The 22,433-nt window shown below is 64.8% G+C and overlaps 2 protein-coding genes across 7 annotated transcripts in view; one reads left to right on the top strand and one right to left on the bottom strand.

The window, feature by feature from the left end:
• STK32C (serine/threonine kinase 32C) overlaps window positions 1-5,353 on the top strand; it is a 67,781-nt gene extending 62,428 nt beyond the window's left edge. For all 4 annotated transcript variants that reach the window (XM_059172785.1, XM_059172788.1, XM_059172786.1 and 1 more), the window contains 2 exons: window positions 3,860-3,927; window positions 4,739-5,353. In XM_059172785.1, coding sequence (XP_059028768.1) covers window positions 3,860-3,927; window positions 4,739-4,877 — 207 coding nt within the window. In that variant the 3' untranslated portion in view covers window positions 4,878-5,353. The remainder of the gene's footprint in view (window positions 1-3,859; window positions 3,928-4,738) is intronic.
• Window positions 5,354-6,664: 1,311 nt separating this feature from the next.
• Window positions 6,665-21,381, bottom strand: DPYSL4 (dihydropyrimidinase like 4). 3 transcript variants are annotated; one of them, XM_059172783.1, is made up of 15 exons: window positions 21,171-21,379; window positions 19,589-19,867; window positions 17,993-18,081; window positions 17,234-17,418; window positions 15,196-15,360; window positions 14,600-14,661; window positions 14,420-14,500; window positions 13,193-13,261; window positions 12,703-12,823; window positions 11,686-11,842; window positions 11,239-11,380; window positions 10,472-10,642; window positions 9,954-10,133; window positions 8,342-8,507; window positions 6,665-7,503 (listed from the first exon to the last, which is right to left on the bottom strand). In XM_059172783.1, the coding sequence occupies exons 4-15, from the start codon at window positions 17,313-17,315 to the stop codon at window positions 7,412-7,414; spliced, it is 1,488 nt and encodes a 495-aa protein (XP_059028766.1). In that variant the 5' UTR covers window positions 17,316-17,418; window positions 17,993-18,081; window positions 19,589-19,867; window positions 21,171-21,379; the 3' UTR covers window positions 6,665-7,411. The 3 variants fall into 3 exon arrangements, with proteins under 3 accessions (XP_059028766.1, XP_059028767.1, XP_059028765.1); XM_059172784.1 differs by having other exon boundaries at window positions 17,940-18,081; XM_059172782.1 differs by lacking the exon at window positions 19,589-19,867 and having other exon boundaries at window positions 21,171-21,381.
• Between the last annotated feature and the right edge of the window lie 1,052 nt (window positions 21,382-22,433).

Genomic DNA, 22,433 nt, shown 5'->3' on the forward strand with positions numbered 1-22,433 from the left:
GAGCACGTGGGGTACAGGGGTGGATGGCAGGGGTCACAGCGGTGACCCTGTACGCCACCGGTGCCGCCCCACTCCTGGACCGGTCTGAGCAGGCAGAGGCCCCCAGCCCCAGCGCCACCCCCTCACACCTGCTCCCCGCACAGGGGTGAGGCGAGGAGTGGGCAGGGGGCCGGCTGCTGGTGGCGGCCCCTGGCGAGCGGGGCTGGAATTGCGGGTGTGGGGGGGTGGCTGTTCTGCTCTGGGTGTGGGGGAGGCCGCGGAGCCCCTCCCTCCTCCGTCCGGCTGGGAGTCCTGCTGTTCCGAGGCCGGGGCCCCCCAGGGAGGCCGCAGGCATTGCGCTGCGGGTTTTCTCTCTCTCGTGGGCGGGGTTGTTCTCGGACGCGCTGGACTCTGTGGACCGCGGCGCGTCGACTTCTCTCTCGTTCCTGCTTCTGGCGTCTCGCCCGAGAAACCGCCGCCCGACGAAGGCCACTGAGGTCCAGTCCTGCGGCTTCTTCTGAGAGTTGGCCCATCTCGCCCCTGGGGTCCTCTTTCGGGGGGGTTTTGCGGAGAGCGTCAGGTCGGGGTCCGGGTCCGACCGGCCCGTGGACGCACACGTTGGAGAGACAGTTCTATTCTCGTCAAATGGCTTGGCGTCATTTTCAGACGTCGGTCCTCCGAAAATAAGGGTTTATTCACGGACGCACGAACCCACCCCTTTATCTGTGGGTCCCCCTCGTCTGCCTGGTGCCGGCCCCAGCTGTCCGATGACCACAGCTTTGGCGTCCACGTCGAGATCAGGGACCGTGAGTCCCGCTCTTTGTCCTCTTTCAAGATCGCTGGGCGGCTCTAGGTGTCTCGCATTTCCGGTGAATTCCCAGGGGCTTGGAGAGTATGTCTGCTCAGCGGGTTTTTGCTGGAAGTGGAGCCGGTCTCGAGGCCCCTGCCACTCCACACCAGGGGTGACAGCTGTCGGTGTCAGCACTGCCCACACACGTGTGCCCGCAGACACGTGTGCCCGCGAGGGTTTACTCAGGAAATACGCCCGGGGCAGTTGGTGTCAGAGTCCCGAGGACACAGCTTCCATCTCCCGCCCCCGCAGCGCTCAGCTAAGGGGCGGAGGGCTGTACGTTTCTCTGGTCTGGTGACTCGTGTGCGTGTGCGTGTGTCGGCCGAGAGCCGAGTGGTGCAAGTGTGGGCGTCCTGCCCCAGAACAGGACGCGCACACGGATACAGCACAGGGCTTCCTGCGGACACACGCCCCACAGCTGGGGAATAGGGGTCCTCTGTGCACCCTGTGGTATGTGAGGCCTGCGTTGGCACCACCCGCTTCCACAGTGCCCTGGATTGTTCTGGAACTGTTCTCGGGCTTCCTGGGAAACCGAGAGGAGCACGGTTAGCCGGCTGGACCGCAACCCTGGCCGCCCCGTCCTCCGTGGCTCTTCCCGTACCGCCTCACCCTCACTTGCTCCTCGGGGGGTCTGCGTGTTGGCGGCTCCCCTCCTGGTGTGACGCGGACCCGTGCCCAGAGAGCTCGGAGGCCCTGGCCACATCGTTTCTCAGGCGGGAGCGCGAGCCCTTGTCCGTTCATTATCAGCACGAAGTCGGGCAAGGCTCAGATGCGTTCTCGGCCCAGAAGCCCTGTTTCCTCCTGATGGTGGAGACCGGCCACTCAGTCAGGGTGGCGACTCCTCTGGGAGGCCACGATGGCAGGGCCGTGACCGGCAAGGACAGAGCCGTACACACCGAGGGCTGGCCTCACCTTCAGCGGGCACGGACCCGCTAGTGGGAGGGGCTTCTGGGCTTGGGGTGCCCAGACCCCACGTGGGCCCGGGCGCAGGTCACCGGATCCCCCCACCGCAGACGGGAGTGGACAACGACATCTGGAGGATGTGCCACTTCCCGCTCCTCTCGTGTAGGTGCCGTCACAGTCAGCGTGGTGCAGACTGCGGATGTCAGACAAGCGAGGCTCTCTCTGGCTCTAAGCCCAGCCTCGGGCGAAGGCCACAGAAGTGCCACCGGCCGCCTCGGGTGACGGCAGAGCGGGCCTTGTCCTTCCTGTGGGGGGCATGGAGAGGACGTCTCTGTCAACCTAGAGGCTGTGCGCCACACCCAGAGCTATGCGTGACTGTGCCGCCGGCTCAGCCGCTGCACCCAGAGCTGCCATGGGGTCACGCGTGCTGTGGCCCCCACCGTCTGCCACGACCCAGGGGCAGGCTTGCCAAGGGAGCAGGAGGAGAATGGGAAGCTGCATCCCTGTGCCCTGAATGTTCGAAGGCCGAGGTACAGACTTAACATTGTGGATGGGGACACTTGTCACTGCCCACGCGAGCTGTGACTTATTTGGAACCCAGGCTGCTTTGTCGGGGGCAAGACCTTCTCCGGCTCTTCCACCATAACACAAGGATGGCCACGAGGGCTCTACCAGATGCCATAGGAGGGCGTCTTGTTCATGCACTTGGTGGCCGGCAGTGGACGCAACAGCCACTGGGTGGGGCTGGGGTCGCTGCTCTTGAGGTGGGCGTGGCCAGGTGTCTGCTCAGATCTCGTGTCCAACAGACGGGTGAAGGCGGTCCCCCCTCCCCAGGTGTGCTCAGGAGAGCGGTCACAGCTGTGCTTGGGAAATGGTGGTGATTTCCCATCAAGGTGACTGACGGCTGCTCTTGAACCCGTGGTCTCTCTGCGTGTGTGCACGTGTGCGCGCGTGTCTGCGTGCTCAGTGTCCACCTCTTTGAGTGTTAGGAGCACTGTCTGTGGCACGTCAGATGTCACTAGACCCCGGCCTCGAGGTGACCTCCTCATCACCACACCCTCACTACCTGTGACCGTGGTCACTCCCACCTGGTTAGGTGCGGCTACGTTCTGTCCAGGCTTCTGTCATTCTGGCATGCCATCGTCAGCGTGGACGGCAGGGAGTGCCGTTGTAGAAAACCGGCAGCGCAGAGCTGCTCCGTGACGCCCCGGCCCTCGCCAGCTCATTCCTTAGCTCCTTTTGAGCCTCCAGGAGAGCATGGCCACCCGAAGGTCCTTGGTTCTTGACTCTTGAGTCTGTCGACCCCAGACGGACTCTAGCTGCCCGCTTCTCTTGAGACCGTCCCCCTCGGCACTGGCCCCGGCTGTTCTGGGATCCTCACTGGGCTGTCATGTCTCCCATGATACGGGAGTCACCCTGCAGCGTACTAGACCCCGCTCCAGGGGTCTTGCCAGAGGATGAGCTCGCCGGGCATGGAGGGATTCCCCATGCGGCCGCGTAGCCCACGCCCCGCCCTCGCACTGCCCTGCGGCGCTCACCCAGCATGTCCTACTGAGGCAGGGAGCGCCTCTCCGACCTTAGCAGATTCTGCACCAGCCGTGCTGCTGGCGACTGGGCCGTTCTGAGGCCGGGAGGGCAGGTAGAGGCAGATCTGGGGGGGCTGCTCTGTGCCACCTGCAGGAGCCTGAGCGGGGGTCCCTCATGCAGGCTCACAGGACGAATGTGCCCGCCTGTACCACTCAGAGGCCCTCCCAGGTTCCGGGGTCCAGCTCCTTCCTTCCCACGGCCTTGGCTTTGGCGCCGGGAGGGGAGGGAGCTAAGCCAGGTGTGGTTTCTGGCCAAGTTGTGCTGTAGACCCTGCCCTCTTGTCCGTGTCCGCTCCGAGGCAGGAGCTTCCATCCTGGGCATCCTTTGGCCCCTGGCTAAGGGTCATTCAGGAGATGCAAACCCCCAGATGCTGTGGTTGCTGGGACAGTTTCTCCAGCAGCCCAGAAGATCTCCAAAGAAAGCCACAGGTGCAGGAGGAGGAGAGGCGGGGCGGGGGGGCCGTGCTCGGGAGCCACCGGCGGGGACGGGAGGGCCTCAGAGTGTCCACTACGCTCATCGGTATGTTTTTCTGACTAATAGGAGAATGACTACCTTCAGGACTGCCTTGATGCGATCCAGCAAGACTTTGTGATTTTTAACAGAGAAAAGTGAGTGTGTGTTGGGGGTGGGTAGCAGCAGGCCGAGGGTCTCTCGGCTCTCAGCCACACAAGTCCTGAGCCCCAGCAGCCATGAGGCACCAGGGGGCCTGGGAAGTGGACAGCCACTATCCTAAGGCATCTTGGGAGCAGCCCTGGGGGCAGAGCGTCGAAGTCCCCAGTTCAGGCTTGTGCGGGAGGGCTCCTTGGGAACTTTCAGTTCTAAACAGGGGCCTAACAGCCAGAATCTCCTGGGGAGACACTCGGTGCACTGCCCAGACAGGCCGACAGCTCGCGGCCCTGCGGAGTCGTGTGGACTGCTACCAGCTACTCATTCCATAAACCCTTACTGAGTGCCAGGGGCTGTGGGTCAGGGTGGTAAGACAGGCCACAAACTGCTGACACACCTGCTGCAGGGGAGGGAGGAAGCCCGGCCCCGTGGGCTCAGGAGAGGAGGGGCATGGAGGGCTTCCTGGAGGAGGCAGCTCTGAGCTCTCTCTTGCCTCAGTGAGCAGGACGATGTGTGGGCACTGGTTTAAGGCACTGGCTTCTATCACGGAGGTCAGAGGCCTGAGTTAGAACAGACTCAGCCAAGCTCTCCGCAAAGCTTTGTTCCAAAAGAGTGGACCCACCAGCCCACTGCACGAGCCTCAGGCCACCATGGTCACACAGGGGGCTGCGGGGCTGGGCGTCACTCTCAGTTCTCCGCAGCGCCCATGGGGGCAGCAGGTCCAGCTGTGTTCCCAGTCCTCGGACAAGTGGGGACTGGCCACAAGTGCCCTGGGGCTGCTGCAGAGAGGCCCTCGCTGTGTTTCCCCACCAGGCTGAAGAGGAGCCAGGACCCTGCAAGCGAGCCCCTGCCCGTCCCCGAGTCTGGGGATGCTGTGGAGGACCGGGAGGCCGTGCACCCTGTGCTGCCCATGTGTGGCTCCCTCTGTCCCTCCCGCCTCAGCGAGAGTTAATGCTGCTTTGGATACTCAGTCTGCCGGGACGACAGGACAGGCGGCGGGCCGTGGCCCCACATGGACGTTCCCAAGCAGGCAGCCTCGCTCCTCCCAGCACAGAGCCGGCTGGTGGCCCTGTTCCTCCCTGGTCCGGATTTCCCTGGAGCTCACGTGCTGGCTCTCGGCGGCACCGGGCATGCGGAGGCTGTCAGTGTGGCCAAGGGCTGCACCAGGAGGCTGAGTGCCCCCCTCCCCGGAGGCTCTGTTCCCTGCAGTTGTGGCCTGTGGCCTCTCCTGGTGGCTCCCTGACCTGCTTCCCCTGACCCATTCCCCCTGGTGGGCACCAGCCCTGCAGTGGCCACTGGACACCATGCACAGGCCACCAGGGCCCACTCAGGCTTGCGTGTCCGGGGGGAGGTGAAGATGTTTTTATAGATACTCCTGCCGTGTTTCTGTAGATTTCTCACCTCTGAGCATCACGACATAAGAGCCACTGTGGTGTCCGTGTGGTATGTGTCACGTGCCCATGGCCGTGGGTCTGTCCAGGATCTATCCACAGGCTGAATGGCTCCCCCAGTCCCGCAGCTGCAATGGGGGGCCCCCTGGGGGCACAGGGCCTGCCCCAGAACCAGAACCAGCACTGCAGGTCATGTGAGGGGCTGGCAGGGCCAGGCAGAGGAGGCAGGCTCCCAGCCCTACTCGCCAAGGGCCGGGGAGTGAGACACATGACCTCACGTGATCACACGGGGACACAGGGCTCTGGTCAGCAGCAGGAAGCCAGGATCCAGAGGTGGCCAGCTGCAGGATGCCCTGTGGGGGGGTACCAAGTGCCCAGGAGTTTCTAGATGGAGACCTGGTGATGTTGGAGACTCGAGAAGAGGTTTAAGGTTTTGTAAAAATATGTGAATCTTGAGCACACAGGTTGCCCCACTGGTCAAGTTCAGGTCTTGATCTCAGGGTCTTGAGTTTAAGGTTTCCTGCGTTGGCGGCAGGGAGGTGGGTGTCACCTGGCTCTGTGATCATCTCTCTCACTGGTACCTGAACAGGGGCCCCAGCAGAGCCCCAGAAACCTGGCTGGGAGGCTGCACTGACCCTGGGCCAGCAGGAACATGGAGACCACCAGGTTGGACCTCTCCAGAGGCCGGCCTGGACCATGGCGGTTTCACCAGAAGCCCAGATTCAAGAGTGGGGCTGTCTGAGTCACCCCAGAGGACACAACTGGTCAGCACTGGGCACGGACGGCGGCACGGATGCTGGAGTGCCCAGCAGTGTGAGGGGTGGGGGCCCATCCCAGACCGTCAAGCTCCCTTGCCTGGAGATCACGCACACCCTGTTCCTAAGGTGAAGACACCCTTCTGGGAACATCCCACACTCGGAGGTAGAACTGGGACCATTTCTTTGAAGCAGGAGAGCTCAGCTCAGCCCAGCCGTTCCTCCTCCTGAGTCAGAACCTGGGGCGGGGGTAGGTGGCTGGGCGTAGACCTCAGGCCAGGGCCACAGCCTCCCAGCCCAAGTGGTCGGAATGTGGGCTCAGGTCTCCAGCCCAACCATCTCCCTCAGAGCCCCTGGCCGTGGGTCATGCCAGCCTCCGTCTGTCTGGCTGTGCTCGGATCCAGTGGGCCTGGATTCGGGCGTGGCTCCCAGGCCCCCTTCTCAAGGAAGAAGGACCCCTGCCCCTTCCCTGCTCAGAGGCGGAACAGAGCTGTCCCCGGGGGTGGGCGGCACGGCCAGCACAAATGTTCCCGAAGGGCCTGTGTGGAAAGCACCAGCGGGAAGATGAAGTCAGGGTTCCACACAGCAGCAGCTTCTAGCCCAGACGCCTTTAATCGCCCCGAAACCTGGGGGTGCGGGGCGCAGGCCACCGTCTGGGCTGCGTGTGGCATGCAGCTTCCTGGCTACGGTTGTCCTCGATGCACAAAACGGCTGCTCTAGTCGACTACTGTGACGTACACTCAGTGGTGAAGGGACAGATCTCAGCTAAATGACCCTAAGCCCCGGAAACAGGCTACTACGCGGGCAAGTTTGGGCCCTGGTAAGGCGTACAAGCGAGGCCGCCCTTCGCTAAGTGCCCGCGCGTCCCTGAAGTCTCAGCAGCTCTGGGGCGGGGGGCCGGCTCGCCGGGGGCTCCCCCACGCCAGGGCGGGCAGGGAGAGGAGCTGGCAGAAGGCCCGGGGCTTCGCAGGGCCGTGATCCCTGGGGGGAGGGGGAGCCAACGGCCTGAACCTGTGGCCTGGCCTGCTGTCTGCACATCTGTGAGGCCCCGGGGGATCCTGAGGGCCTGGCCGGGCGGCTGCCCTGCCTCATGGAGCACCAGGCTGTCCCCCGGGCCACCATCTCCAGCCTCCTCAACCTGGCAGTGAGACCCCTTCTCCTTGCGTGGGCTCCTCCTAGGGGACCTGGGACCCCAGAAGGGGGGTTTCTGGGGCAGGGCAGGTGAGGCCAAGCACCTTTCAGGTAAATTCAGCAAAGGGACGGCTACGTGAGGTGAGCGGCCCCCACCAGCCGCTGCGGGGCGGCGGCGGGACACCAGCGCCTCGCTGGGCCGCAGACGCCTAGGACAGGGAGGTGATGTTGGAACGGCCGCCGGGAGGCGCCATGATCTTCTGGGCCGTGCGGCGGGCAATGTGGTCGTCAGCCTGCGAACCTGGAGGAGAGGCGGTGTGAGGACGGCCGGTCACACCGCTGCACCTGGGACCTCGGCCGTGGCCACCGCGCCCCCATCACCCACACCGCGGACGAGGGGACCGGCCGGGGTGCCCAGGAAGTGCGGCCGGGGCCAGGCCTGCTCATCCCGCCGTGGGTCTCCGTCCCGTGGCTGGAGAAAGCTGCCCCCCACTCTTAAGCTGTCCCTGGGGTTTCCAGGGAGAAGTGCCCAGACCCTGTGTGTCTGGAGGCGAGCAGGGACTCTGTCACCTGAGGGCAGTCAGGCTGGGACGTCGGGGGCAGGAAGGGGGAGGGTCAAGCTCCGGTTTGTGGGGGGAACTTAGGGCTCAGGGCCTTTGCAGGAACCCACCACACGGCGTGCCCGACCAGAGGCCCCAGCAGCAGCCGCTGCACCAAGCTACCTGAGCCTTCCGAAGTGTCCCCACGTGTCCCCCAGGCTCACAGACCCCTTCCTTACGTGCCTCCCATATCACCCTGAGAGTAGAGAGGCCGGGCCCGTGGTACTCAGGTCGCCACATTGGATGCCACGTTCACCCCTGGGCTCAGAGGGACAGCCGTCTCCTCAGCACGACTAACGCAAGGAGGGGGTCGCTGGGGCTGTGCTGGGGCAGACGCTGGCGCAGGACGGGGTTTCCCCACAGGTCCACACCCCGGGCCCCCAGAGGTCGGGCGGAAGCATGTTCTGTCCCCAGGCCCCACACTGCCCGGTCTGCGGCCTTGCTGAGCTCGCCTGCAAACAGGCTGGGCCCTGGTACCTGGAACCCCAGAGCTCCTCCCGCCCCGAGGATGCACCAGCACAGCACCGCAGCTCCACTCACCAGACAGGCTGAACCCCGACCGGTGCAGGTTGCGCACGGGTGGGACCGAGATCTTCCCTGGGCAGGATGCCCGGGCCTGGGCACTGCCCCCCGGCTTGGCGGGCACCATCACCTCGTGGACGGGCCCATCATAGAGGCCTCGGGGCACACCGTGGATCTCGGCCAGCTGCGGGGCGTGAGGGGGCGGAGGTGAGGGGGTCTGAGCCTGCTCCCTCTGCCCCACAGACCCCCTCAGCCGGGCTCCAGACCCCCGGACCCCGCCCGTGGAGGTGCTCCCCTCGCGTCCACCTCCACGCTTGCACGCGCATGGCTCTCTGCTCACACCCGTGCATGCAGCCCCTCCTGGCCCTGGGGCTGGGCAGCGGGGTCCTGGGCTGCAAGACGCCCCTCAGACAGGACGGCCCCAAGCGAGCAGCCGCTTCTGACAACACCGGCCCTGACAGCTCCACCTCCTCACTTCAGAGGCCCCAGCCGAGCACCTCCTTCAGCCCGGAGGAGGCCCTGGGTCTCCCTGAAAACGGCCCAAGGCCAGAGACATTTCCCAGCGGCTGCAGCAACGGATGAAACGGCCCGTGGAGCCGAGGAAAACCGCCCTGTGTGCTTGTGCCCCCTGCGCGCGTGGCCCTCGGGACTCGTATTCAGACTCGTGATGGCGGCCGGCCCTGCGGGGTCACCACGGGGTGGTGGCTCAGGTCAAGTGGACCAGCGTGAGGCTTTGAGTCCGCCCACCCCCCACCACCCCAGGTGAGGGCCTGGGAGACCCTCAGCTCTCTGAGTGCCGGCGCTCCCTGAGGCCGGGTCTGTGGCTGGCACCGTCCGGGCACCCGCGTGTGTCCTGGGCCCCCCACACCACTGAGCGGGAGGAAATGGGATTGCCCGGCTTCTGGCCTGGACGCTGCACCTCCGCCCGCTGCGGGGCTGTCCCAAGGTCCTTCCCGCAGCAGCGGGGTGGCGGCAGCCGTGCAGCCCTCACAGCCGGAGACCGCCAGGTGCGCCATCGCAAGTTAGAGCAGATTCCACCGCCCTTCCTGTGTGCTAAGGAGACCACGTCCCGGCCCCAGCCCGCCCTGGAGGCTGGCCCTCCTCACTGTGGGTTCAGACAACATCCTTCTACAAAACAGGGCAAAGCAGAAATGTGTGTGCCACATGCACGTGTGTGTGTGTGTGAGCTACCAGTGCGCGCCCTGGGGCCTAGACAGATGCGGGGCACCCGACGGCGGTGGCCAGCTCAGCCGGGGTGTGGGAAAAGCGCTCACAGTGTCTAAGCTCACAAACGCTGCTGCGGAACCTGCACATCCCCGCGTTTACTCACACGTCCGTCTGCGCACCGGGCCGCGCTTGGGACAGCAAAGGGCCAGGCTGCCTCTCCCAGGGTCTCGGCAGCTGTCCTGGGGCGGTGGCCCCTACAGACACTGCAATGCAGCCACTGCCCAGACCCCGTCCACCGCGCGGCCCGATGCCCCCCAGGTCCAGGGCACTGCCGCCCCCGCCCTCGAGGAAAAGCCTCGCAGACCGCAACGCCCCCCTGCCGGGTCCACCCCGACCCCGCCCTGTCCCCCCAACCCGACCCCCGCCCCGTCCTCACCCCGACCCCGCCCGGCGTGGGCCTTACCCGGTTGCGCGCCTTGATCCGCTTGTAGACGAAGTCGGGGAACGTCTTGCGGGGGATGAAGCGTCCAGCCCCGGGGGTGACAAGCAGGTTCCCATCCTCCAGCACCACCCTGCCCTGACTGACGACCACCGTGGGGGCTCCTCGGCACTCGAGGCCTTCAAAAATGTTGTACTCCACGTTCTGGGGAGACAGGGGGAGGGTCGGGGCCCCAGCGTGGTGGCCCCCTCACCCCTCAGCGTGCTGGGGGCGGGCAGCATCCTCGGAGGCTGGTGCACCGGCTCTAGGAGCTCTGACAAGGCCGGGCCACGCTGGCGGGGCCGCAGTTCGGAAGGAACTGCCCATAGCTGGCTGTTCCGGCCCCTGAGTCCCGTTCTAGGGACAGAGGGCGCGGAGATGAGCCACTAACAGGGCTGTCAGGTGCGAGGTGCCCCTGCCCAGGGCTGTGGGGCCGGGCCCTGACCTGGACCTGAGCCCGGACCCTGACCCAGACCCTGACCCAAGAGCCAGGCTTCTCTTACCAGGTTGTGGCTCTTGGCAGAAATGATTTTTGTGGCCTTGGGGTTCCAAATAACGAGGTCAGCATCAGAGCCCACGGCCACGCGCCCCTTCCTCGGGTACACGTTGAAGATTTTGGCAGCATTTGTGCTGGTCACAGCCACAAACTCGTTCTCGTCCATCTTGCCTGAGGCCTGGGAAGCAAGAGAGCCGAGTTCAGGGGTGGAGGGGGAGTCTGGGCTCCCGTGTAGACAGGCCCCCCGTTCTGGGCTCCGGGCTCCCGTGTGGACAGGCCCCCCCATCCCTCAGGCAGCACGTGGTGTCGATAGAGTGTGGACCCCGGGGTCGCTCTCTGGCTGTGCACGAACTCCACGCTTGCTATGAGTCAATGAAGCTTTGACAATGTCCGTGTCCCCTGAAGGATGGGACAGTGCCCCCCGGTCATCCTGAGGAAGCAGGACCTCTGCTCGGGGAGGGGTCGGGGCTGGAGTTTGGGGGTGCAGGCAGTCTGAGGAAATCTGAGGTGTTTGGGGGAGACTACTAGCAGCACAGAGGGCCATCCTATAGGACACAAGGAACCCCTCTCCCGGATGCTTTCTGCAGGTGACGGGAGTCCAGGGGAGGACCTGGCTAGCCCGCAGAGCTGGAGGTCTCCTCCGGGGGGGCCAGAACCAAACGCCCGGCGAGCCCACAAGCCCCGCCCCCCTTCCATGTGGAGTGCTAAGTAGTCTGCGGCCTCCCTTCCGAGTGAACTGCGTGCGGCACGGCCCGCGGCCCCCACTGCACTCACCACGCATTTCTCCCAGACCACAGACATGCGCTCCTCGATGCCGTTGGTGCCCTCGGGGATGAGCGTGAAGTTGTCTTTGCCGACAGCCTTCTGGGCGGTGGTGAAGGTGCAGTGGGCACTGCCGGTCACCTGGAGGTCCCCACTGAGAAACGTTGGGGTCAAGGGAGCCCACAGTGGCCCAATTTTTGTGAGCCAGCAAAGGCCACCATCAGCTCTGTCCCCCTCCCCAGCCCGCACAGCCACGGGGGCTGGAGGGTATTCAGGAGAGCTGGGCAGCACTGCTGTCCCCATGTAGGGCACAGGAGGACTGGGGTAGACCAGTGTGGGGCCTTGGCCAGGGACATCTGGCCCAGTGTTTGTGCAGAAGCTAGAGCTGCCCGCGGGCTGAGGTCATGGGGTTTCTGGAGCTTGTGGGCAGGGCTGGGCCACCCTGGAGCAGGTCCCTACCTGGCCAGCAGGGAGGTGAGGTGGTCCCCGGTGCTGGGGTCTGGGTTGATGGGGGGCGATGTGACGAAGGCTGCGGCCTTTGCCCAGTTCTTGCTCCAGTAGTGCGAGCCGCTAGTGCCCAGGCTGGCAGTGATGGGCTCCCCGAACACGACCACCCCTGCCGTGAGACCCATGAGAGGCACCCCAGCTGGCCTGCATGCCCCCGGGGACCCGGGCAGGGTGGGGAGCCTGGCCCTGTGCTGCTCATTTCCCCTGACTGCCCCTCCATTTCCCGATACTGGACAGCTTCCCACACTGGGGGTGGGGGCCTTGCTGGACCCGCTACCCCACACCACCTGCTGGGGGGTCAGGCCTGTAGGGGAAGCAGCCGGGCCACGGTCACCATGAGACATGATCAGCAGTGCCTGCCCCGCCTGAGGCCTCTCCCAGTGGACCTTAGTTCTCTGTACCCCAGCCTCCTCCAGCCACGGGGTGCTCTGGGGGCAGACCCCAACCCGCAGGCTGTGCACCCCAGCGAACAGTGATGTGGGGCTCCCGCAGGGCCAAGGGGGCCAAGTTCCATCACACATAGAATCAGGCTGTGCGTGCACACACCGCGCGCACGCACACACACGCACACACAGCACACACACACACACACCGCATGCACGCACACACACACACACCGCGCGCACGCACGCACACACACACACACCGCGTGCACGCGCACGCACACACACACACGTGTCCAGCTCTGTCCCTTCAGGGCAAACAGTGCCAGCAGAGGAGCAGCTGCTACCCCAAGAAGACAGGAGACGGGGCCCCACCTGAGGCGGGACGGGGCCCCTGTGTCTCCACGGGCCACAGACCTGAGACACCACCCCCTCCAGCAAGAGGCCAGGCAGGGCAGTCCCGGCTTCTCGGACCTGTTTGCTCTGAGCCTCTGGGTAGCCAGCCGAGTGCTCTGTACTGAGAACGTGACCCCTGACCCCCAGAGAGCTCCCTGCACGAGTGTGTGGGGACCAGCCAGGCACTCACCCCTGAGCTTGGCTTGGGCAATCACGTCGGCCGCACCCTTGCTCATCACTTTGGTGACGTACAGGGGGCAGTTGGCCTGCTTGGCAATAGTGACGGCACGGTACACAGCCTCAGCCTCCACCTGGGGAACACGGGGGTGCTCAGCCCGGGCCAGGGCCCTGAGGCCTCCTTCTGACCATTACCCGGGGATCCTGGGCCCAGGGGGGCACTGTGTGGGGCTGAGGACCCCGCCTGTGGCTCAGTGCCCAGGATCTGGGTTGACCCGTGCAGTGCCAGAGCCTGTCCCCACCGCCTTCTTGGTCTTTGGGAACGACCTTAGGGCCACCAGTGGTCATGAGGGGACATGAGCCCGGGGGGTTGGGCCCACTGATTCACACCCCCCCCCAGAGGGGGACACGTGCGTCATCACCTTGCCCTGCCGTGAGGTCAGGGCCGCCACCGGGCAGAGGTGGCCTGCGGTGCAGTCAGGGCTGGGGTAGCAAAGCCCTACCTCCTCAGGGCGGCTGAGCACGTGGCCCTCAGGGCCAGTGATGCCAAGCTCCAGCAACCGCTTCTGCTCCTAAATAAACGGACAGGTCACCACACTGCAGCCCAGGGGCAGCCGGAGCCCCGCAGAACACCCTCTGGGTGATACCCAGGAGACCCCGGTCCCCACAGCTCACCAGCGCCTGCCCCCACATCCCCGGTGAACCCTGACCCCAACATCTCACATGAGCTCTGCTCCCCTAAACCAAGCCCTGGGCTGCCGGGCCCCCCAGAATCACAAGCTGCGGAGAACTCAGAATGGAGGAGAAGAGCGTCTGGAGAGGAGTGACCCCAGCTCCCTAAGTTACAGATGAGGCACGGGGCTTGGAGAGCGCACTCTGCCTGCTGCACTGGTTTCGCTGGTGGGGGCAGGCCCACGGGTACGCTAGGGGCCTGCCATTGGGGTGGACAGAACACATCTCTCCCAAGCTTGCCCTTGAAGATCTGTGTCTGAGCAGCCTCTCGCGTGGACGGAGATGGGGATGCCAGGCTCCACCATGCAGAAGGTGGGAGAAGCAGAAGCCCATGGGCCCAATAATGAGACTCGCTAACATCGTGGGGTGTCTCCCAGGCAGGCTCTGCCCACCCACCTGTGCACTGAGCTCACCCACAACGTTCTCCTAACCACGCCGCCGGGCCTGGCCTTGGACCAGAGGGGCACACGCAGCACACGATGCCCTCATGGTGGGGCGGGTGGACCAGTTATCTGGGAACCCATGTGCGCCTTCCCAGGGCTCACCGCCTTTGAGCTTGGGATGCGCTGAGCCCGACCTGCCAGGAAATTTCTCTGTGGGTCTGGAATGCCAGGGGGTTGTGTTGCGTGTGGCCCAGTGAGGAGCCCCCAAACAGCCCAGGGACCCCAAAGTGCCTGCACCTGGCACCCATCCCACAGCCCGGGGCTTGAGGGGCAAGCATGGGACCAGACCCTGTACTCAGTGGTCAGAAGGAAAAGGACCAGCTCCCGGGGCAGCCTCAATCCACAGGGGCAGAAAGCACCAGGAAACCCCATCTCAGTCCCCCCAAAAGTTCTGGGGAACTTCTGATAAGTGTGATAATAGATAATAAATGTGCTACGGCCAAAAGCCCCTCAGGCTCCCCCAACTCCTTGCTTGCTTGTGGGATGACATGCTCAGTGTGTGTGTCCAGGAGCCAGCCCTGCCCCTCACCGCCCCGCGGGCAGCCCGCTCCACACCTCCTGCACGATGTCCCCGTTCTCGGCGTGCACTTGAGCTAGCGCACCCAGGTCCCGGATGATGCTGAAAATCTCGTACATCTGGGAAGAGAGTGGACCAGGCGTGTGGGCAGGGCTGTGCCGTCAGGAGCGGGGCCGCCTGAAGCACCCGCTCTGCCCTCCTCCTGACACCGGCCTCACCTGGCCGTCTGTGCACTGGCACCTGTCCTTGTATGCCATGAAGACCAGGAAGGAGTTCACGCCTGCAGGAGAGGCAAGAGGAGATTGGACACTCAGCCGCTGGCGGTCAGATGCCCGGGGACCTCCACTGCTGCCCATCTCCTCCCGCAGAAGCCTCGTCCTAACTAACGCGTCAGCTCCGCCACGGAACGCTCGTGCGGTTTCAGCTGCAGAAATTTTGGTTAGAAGAGGCTGAGCCTTGATTACCGACTGGCTTGTTCGAGCACAGGCGGCGAGAATAGGGTTTGAAAGGGTTGTGCTCCCAGGAAGACCTCAGACGCTGCGGAGATGTGTGGCCCTTGTCCCAGGGCACAGACAAGGGGGCCGACGGCTAAGGACAATTACAGACGCAGAGGCAGGTGACCTCCTCGTCTGCGTCCTCTGGAAGTAGAACAGACCTTCAATTTGTCCAACTTCTCCCCACATTCCAACTCCCCCAAGCCCGGGGCCAGGCAGAAGCCGAGCCCAGCCTGGCCAGTGGCCCAGGGGAAGTACCACTTCCCAGCCAGGCGCAGGGAGGCCCAAGCTCCCAAGCTCGCCTCGGGCGACGCCCTTACCTTTGTCCTTGACCAGGGCCTCCAGCTCCTCGCGGATGCTCTCGTGCCAGCGGGGCACGTCCACGTGCAGAGAGTAGTCGCAGCAGGCCGTGCCGTCCGCGCGCTCCCGCCACTGCTCATAGGCCGTCAGCAGGCTCACACCCGCGTCGGGGAACACGTGGTCCACTGAGGGGGCAGTGCGGTCAGCTGAGCCCCCACTCTGGTCCCTGGGAACCACCCTGGCCTCCAGGGGAGACTGGCTTCATGTTCCCAAGAGACCAGGAAGTGCATCTGGGCCATGGCCCCCTTCCATGGGGCTGGAGCCACTGTGAGCCTGCCCACTGGTTCTGTCTGAAGAGGCAGGCCCTGGCTTTCCTCTGAGCAGAGAGAGGCCAGATTCAAGCCCTCCTACTCCCTGATGGACACCCCAAGGACCACCGGTGGCAGGTAAGGGGCTTAACCTCCCACACAGGTGTCCACCTGGGGCCCAGCGGGAGGAGATCAAGGGGGGAGGGGCGGGGAGGGCGCTGTCCCTGGTGCTGGACGTGGCCCCCGGCCCCGAGCCACGGCAGGAGGCGGGTCTCCCTCGCTTGTTTGCACCTCACTGACTATACGCACCTCCAGCGGCGCCACCCCACCCCCGGGGAGACCTGAGTGCAGGGCCAGGCGCGGCCACTTGCCCTAGCCAAGCTCAGGTCCAAGGTCCAAGCACTGCTCACAGCCTCTCCCGAGTGCAGGGAAAGGGCTCGGAGGAAGGGTGGCCAGCAAGAAGGCACGCCCACCCAAGGGTTACTGGCCAACGCTGTGCCTTTCTCCAGTGCACCCCTCATGGGACCCCTACCCTACAGTCCCTCTGCGGCTCCAGCCTGGGGCTAGCAGGCTGAGGAAGACACAGCTCGATAGAGGCCAGCCTCGTGCCTGTGGCATCTGTTCATCCTCATGGTGACACCTCATGGCTCGTCTGATGCCTCGGCACGGGCACGAACCGGTGACAAACACGAAGCTTTCCTGGCCACCCTGGCCACCGGCGACAAGTGTGAGCCACGGCCAAAAATGGCCACTCTCCCCAGCCAAACTAAAATGCGGATCACTGTTGGCCGGTTTTTTGTTTTGTTTTTTGCCTCATGGTTGAGTAAACCAACCAACCCATGATTCTGGCAAGGGCCAAACATCGCTTGTGCAGTAGCCCACAGTCCTCGGAGCAGCCTTTCTGGTGACAGCACTGACAGCAATGAGAGCTGCGCCAGGCACAGCAGAGCTGCTCGCGGGCACAAGCGCACCCTCACCCCCTTCTAAGGAGGATCCTCCTCTTGCTCAGGTTTGCCGAGTGTGACTTCTAAAAGTTAGCGAGTTCCCCACAGCCAGACAGCTGGGACACAGGGCAGCCAGCTGGGTTGGGCCAGCGTTAAGCCCGGCCAGCAGAGAGACGCTGCACCCACCCCAGGGAGCTGTCTGCGTTCAAGGCCACCAGAGGAGGGGCTGGGGCTCGTCCGGGCTCTGAGCTGCTCCCAGTCAAGTTCACCACCGGCAAGCCAATGCACCTTGCGAGCTGTTAGGTGGGGCTTCTCTGCCGAGCTCCCATGGGGTACGAGCTGCTGCCCGGCACAGAGCCAGCCCGAAACAGAGGGCAAGGATCTCTGCGATTCTGTCCCTAGAAACACAGCCTCCTTCCTGACACAGGCAGGGATTTCACTCAAACCAAGCTTAGGAGGCCTGGGCTTGTGTTGGTTTCAGACAACACGACCCCTCCATGTCCATAAGGCATTTCGGTTTTGAAAACCTAGTCCCTGGCCAGCTGCCAGCTTCCCAGGAAATACTAAATTCCTGGGCGCACATGCATTTGCTCCTGTGGAAACCCCAGGGGCATCCCCGAGCTGCCAAGGCAAGATGACTCACCATGCGAATGGGGACAACAAGAATGTGCAAGGCTTTCCTGGACTGAGCAGTCAAGGGAAAAGACCCCAAGAAATGCCTGTTGTAAGGCTCTTCCCGCAACACACGAGCTTGGCCAGTGAAGCAAGGCATGGGACGGGTCCCCCCCACACAAGGAGACACTCACAGATCATGGTGGTCCCTCCTGCTAGGGCGGCCTTGGTCCCCTGGCAGAAGTCGTCTGCTGGGGTCATGCCCAGGACGGGCATCTGCAGCCTCGTGTGGACGTCAATGCCGCCCGGCAGGACCAGCAGGCCATGTGCGTCGATGGTTTTGATGCCTCCGGGGACAATGAGGTTTTCTCCAATTTGTCTGAAAGCAACAGAGATTTCACTGGTTACAAAGAGCCTAGATCAGAGCACGAGCAGTGAAGCAGGGAAGCTTCTGCTTGGGCTCCTGGAGGAAAAGGGCAACACGGCGCCAGGACTTCCCTGGCCTGACCCCTGGAGACCCTCAGCGAGCACCACACTCCCACCAGGGGCTCGAGACGGTCACATATAGGATCCAGCCTGGGCTCGCCTGACTGCCCTTGGGAGTCCACGGGCCTTCCATGTGCCACTGTACGGCCTGGTGGCCGCAGCCACGCACGACACCAGCAGAGAAGCTAACAGGTGCGGTCGGTAAGGACTTCCTGAGCACCTGCTGTGAGCCCCAAATCATCCTGAAGCTGTGATGACAGGAATGAACGAACGTCCTGCTTCCCCAAACCTTGCCACTAACTGGCGAGAGGTTTGATCACTCAGGCCCTGGGCTAGAGCTGGGTTTTGGAAAAGGAAAAAAAAAAAAAAAAGAAATTTAGGTGGCTTTCACCCAAAAGTAAACGTGTGGATAACCTGTGATCCGTGTGTACATGTGATCGGTGAAGATCCCGGAGGCACGGACTCACTTTATCACGCCGTCTTCCACGTACAGATCCGCGCGGAAGGACTGGTCATCATTGACGACCTTCCCACCCTTAATCAGAAGGCGGTCGCTCTGCGGAAACAAGGGGAGATGGGTCAGTTCTCTCCACACCCAGTTCTTCAACGTCGTCCCGTGACTGCCCACCTGTGACTATGCTCGAGCCCCTCGGCCGTGATCTGTGTGCCCCGAAGCAGACACAGAAGCCAGCGCGGCCCACCACCTCCGGGGACGGAGCAGAGATGCGCGGCGGCGGGACGGCTCGACGGCGGCGCCCACGGGCCCCCAGAAGGTCCCACACCCGCAGGGCAGCCGTGTAGCCTTGCCAAAGGCACAGTGACCCGCGGGGGGCCGGGGTGGGGGTGAAGGCGTAGCAGTGAAAGGCATTACATTTAAATGGCTACCACCTAATTCATTGCACTGGGGCTCAGATCAGAGGCGGACAAAGTCACATGGTCCCACCCTGGCTGGAGGGTCGGCTCCCCCCAGGGCTCCTGGATGGCCACTGGGTCCAGTTCACACCAGCATGGTGTGGCCTACCGTGGTGCCAAACGCGGGGGTTAGAGCAGCGCCCCAGTAGGCAGGGTCCCCGCCCTGGTGGGGCCTGGCTCCCAGCGCAGGGAGAAAGACAAGGATGAGAAATGACGCGAGGCCATCGCAGACAAAGCAAGAACACAGAGGCTGGTGTCACAGCACGAAGGGAGAGGCAGTAGAGCTGCTTCAGGGACAGAGAAGGGCCTCCTAGAGGGGCTGCACGTGAAATGGCCAGGGGCAGGGTTCCAGGCCAGGGGACAGCCCCTGTAAGGGCCCTCAGGCAGGAACAAGCTTGCGTCGATACCGGACACGAGAAGGAACAAGCTTGCATTGATACTGGACATGAGATGCCAGAACGTTCTGCACGGAAGGGTGAGGGGCTGGGAGCCTGGTGCAGGTGGGAAATGCTGGGCTTGGGGTGTCAGTGGGACCCCTTGGGGAGCTTGAAGCATGGGTTTGAGCACGATCTGGTGGATCACACTGATTCCATGTAAAAGTAGAATGTGCTGTTTGAGGAAGCAAACGGGGCCACAGCCTGCGGCACGTGAGCCTGCACAGGTGCGATGGGGGCCCTCGGGCCAGAATCCTGGGGCCGAGCCGAGATGGGGCCGAGAGAGGCTGGGAGACGGGCAGGCAGGAGCGGCTGATGGAGAGGCCGTGGGGTTGAAGAGCCAAGTCAAGACCATGGGGTCGTGGTGCTGCCTGGACGCATCCCACGCGGGGGAACAGAGGGCCAGCAAGCGGGGCCGGCGGTTGGCGGGTCACCTGCACTGCCTGGAGCTGGAGCACGGGGTGGGGGTGGACCCAGGGTGCGGCAGCAGTAAACCCACTTCGAAGAACCCGCTAAATGGTGGGGAAGAGGTGGAGGGGCAGAAAGCGGGGCCATGCGTGGAACGTCGCACGGCTGTCGGGTGACGGTCGGACCTCAGCAGAGCAGTGTGGGCCGCAGCACGGGACGCGAGCAGAGGCCAGGAGTGCAGAGCGCTGCGTGAAGCTGGCTTCCAGCCCTTCCTCCGCCCCCCGTGGGCGCCTCTGCGCTCCCTCTGACCTGACCGGGCAGGAGCGTCGGGCCAACCTCACAGGGAGGTGGGGCCCTCTGCGGGGGCTTCCACGAGTCCACGCCGAGGCCAGGCCGGGGCTCCGGCCTGAGGTCGGTGGCTCTTCACGCACCATCAGCCGACGCCACGGAGCCAAGCTGTGCGGTGCCGTCTGCAGGAACCCCGTGGGACGGCTAAAGCGCCACAGAGCCCGCACCGTGGGAGCCTTACTGCGCTATCCTCACATCTTCTTCATCTCCGTGCGGACCACGTTCTCGGGATTCTAGTCACTAGGAAAACCACCACCCGCCATCCACACAACAGCTGACACACGGCCACAGGCCACAGGCAGCCCCAAATAAGCCCAAGGAAACCCAGGAAGGGAAGGCTTTGGGCAGAAGAGACCTGTGGGCTGTGTCTCCCACTGTCCCCCCGTTAGGAAGAGACTCGTGGTCACTACACTTCAATACCCCTCCCCTTTCAGGCACCTGAACTCAGAGTCTGGAAACCATCCTGGGTCTGGAAGGAAGAGGGACGGCCGCTGGGACCCGGTGCGACCCGGTGCGACGCCCATCGGGAGGAGCGTGGGAGTCACCAGGAACAAGATGCCGCACCTCTGTCCCACCCGACTGCAGCCCAGAGCTGGCCACTTGGCAGGCTTCCTACACCCGCGGGATCCGGAGCCAGACTGCAGACAGGACCCCCGCCTGCTCGGGAAGGACAGGGGCTCCTTCCTCCTTGAGCATCTCAGGAAGTGAACCAGGGAACCCCTCCAACCTCGGCTGAGGTCAACTCCAGAGTCAGTCTCAGCCCCAGCAGAGACCCCTGCCCCCATCCAGCTGGCGCAGGGGCGCCTCCCCCCGCTCCCTGGAAGGGGCGGCTTTGTTTCCTGGCAGCGCGGGGTGGACCATCTGACCTCCCGCACCCCTGCATGTGGTTGTGTGTGTAGGGGGGGGTCTCTCCTTCCGAGAGCTGGGGCTGCCAGGGTGCTTGCTCAGCCGCGACCCGTGAGCGCTGGTCTCCCCCGGAGTCTGAGATCCCCGGCTTGGTGGAGGGGTCCGGGCCTCCAGGGGCTCCAGGCTGAGCCTCGGGGGCTGAGTCGCTTTGTCTTGAACAAAGAGCTCCCGGCGCGGCGGAGGCGCGGTCCGGAGCTGGCCAGCAGCGCGCGCGGGGAGCAGCATCCTCGCCCCAGGCCTGGCTGGCGGTGCCGACAAAAGGCCACGTCCGCCCGCCGAACCCTGGACAGAACCCCGAGGCCGGGTTGGCCGGCTTCCTCGCCCGTCCGCGCGGGGAGGGAGGGCACCTCTGCGCTTCGGGGAGGAGGCCTTTCCGGGCCGCGGGCCCTCGCCGGGCGCACACGAGGTCCCGGGAAGCCGGCGTGGCCCGGGACCTGTGCGTCTGGCTCTGGAAAGGGGCCCCGGGAGGCGCTCGCGGAAACCCCGGCCCATGGCGGCCGCGCGGGAAGGGCCAGCGCCGGGAGAGGAGCGCGCACGGCGGCTAGACCCGGAGGCAGAGCGCTAGGCGCAGAGCCGGGACGGTCCGCCCGGGAGGGGTCAGGGGCGAGGGGTGAAGGGGGGCCCGGAGCAGGCTCACCGTGATCCGGGGGACGCTCTTCTTGCCCTGGAAGGACATCCTGCTCCTCCGGCCGGCGCGGCCGCCTCGCTCGGCCCGCGCGGCCTAGCTCGAGCGGAGCGGGCCTGGGGTGTCCCGGGCGGGGGCGCGCAGAGCCCGGGCGTGTACGTGGGGGCGCGGGGCGTCCGAGTGCGAGCACGGCAGGCCGCGCCGCTCCGCTTCCGAGCCCCGCCCCCGGGCCCGCCCCGCCCCCCGCCTGCCGCGGCTCCTTTGCGTTCGAGCCCCGCCCCAGCCGCGCAGAACCCACCGGCTCCGGCGCCCCAGCCGCTGCGGTGGCCACTGGCCGGATCTCTGTGCCCCAGCCGCTGCGGTGGCCACTGGCCGGATCTCTGTGCCCCAGCCGCTGCGGTGGCCACTGGCCGGATCTCTGTGCCCCAGCCGCTGCGGTGGCCACTGGCCGGATCTCTGTGCCCCAGGCCGCACGCGGACACGCGGACCCCTGCTGCGAGGGGAGGGGGGGCGAGAGCGGTACAGGTCCTGGCTGCCCGTGTGCGCGGGGTTTGCACTCCAGGAAGGAGAGTAGGGAGGTCCCCGCAAAGTCCTGCCGGGCCCTGCCCTCGCTCCTGCCCAGCCGGGGACCACCGCCAGCGCCCTGGTGACCCGAAGCACCCGAGGCCGCCGGGACTGAATTTAGTCTCAAGTCCAGGCCCAGGCGTTGTGGAAGCTGGGCTCCCTCCGGGCCGGGGCCTCTGGCCCAAGCCTCGCTCCTTTGCAGCTACTTCCTGGACCTGGATCGGATGCAGGGCAGGGCAGTGTACTGGCTCTGGGACCTGGCAGAGCTTAGGGACAAGGGGACAAGTTGGGGAGACACAGAGATAGAAAGGGATAGAGAGAGAAAGACAGCAGCCCAGCACCCCTGACGGACCAGAGATCCAGAACCAAGAGAAGAAGTCGACAGCGCGGGACAGCTTAGTCCCGGGGACAGACGCGGCCAGCCAGGTTGAGGGAGGCCTCGCCTTCATCCCTTACAACGCCTCCCTGAGCCTGCGGATTTGGGAAGAGAACCAGCCCCCAGCCCATGGCCCCGCGGCCTCTGCCCTGCAGCTACTACCTGCTTAGGGCGGCGCTGCGTCACACCGGGCGGCTCTCCCAGACTTTCCGGAGCCCCCGGGCCATCGCCGTCTGGCTCCCCGGTTCCCTCTGGGTATCCAAGTGGCCCTCTGTAAGGCTCTCCAGCCCAAAGGCTCCGACGGCCGGCACCCGTTGCGTCCAGCTGCAGCGTCT

The sequence above is a fragment of the Mustela lutreola genome, chromosome 4 (assembly GCF_030435805.1).
Source record: "Mustela lutreola isolate mMusLut2 chromosome 4, mMusLut2.pri, whole genome shotgun sequence".
Lineage (NCBI taxonomy): Eukaryota > Metazoa > Chordata > Mammalia > Carnivora > Mustelidae > Mustela > Mustela lutreola.

Coding starts and splice junctions, on each gene's coding strand:
- DPYSL4 (XM_059172782.1), bottom strand. CDS start 21,209: ATGTCCTTCCAGGGCAAGAAGAGCGTCCCCCGGATCACG. Junction 15,361..17,233: donor AGGAGGGACCACCATGATCT/GTGAGTGTCTCC, acceptor CTGCCCCCTCAG/TGGACCACGTGTTCCCCGAC. Junction 10,134..10,471: donor CTGCCAAGAGCCACAACCTG/GTAAGAGAAGCC, acceptor CTGTCTCCCCAG/AACGTGGAGTACAACATTTT.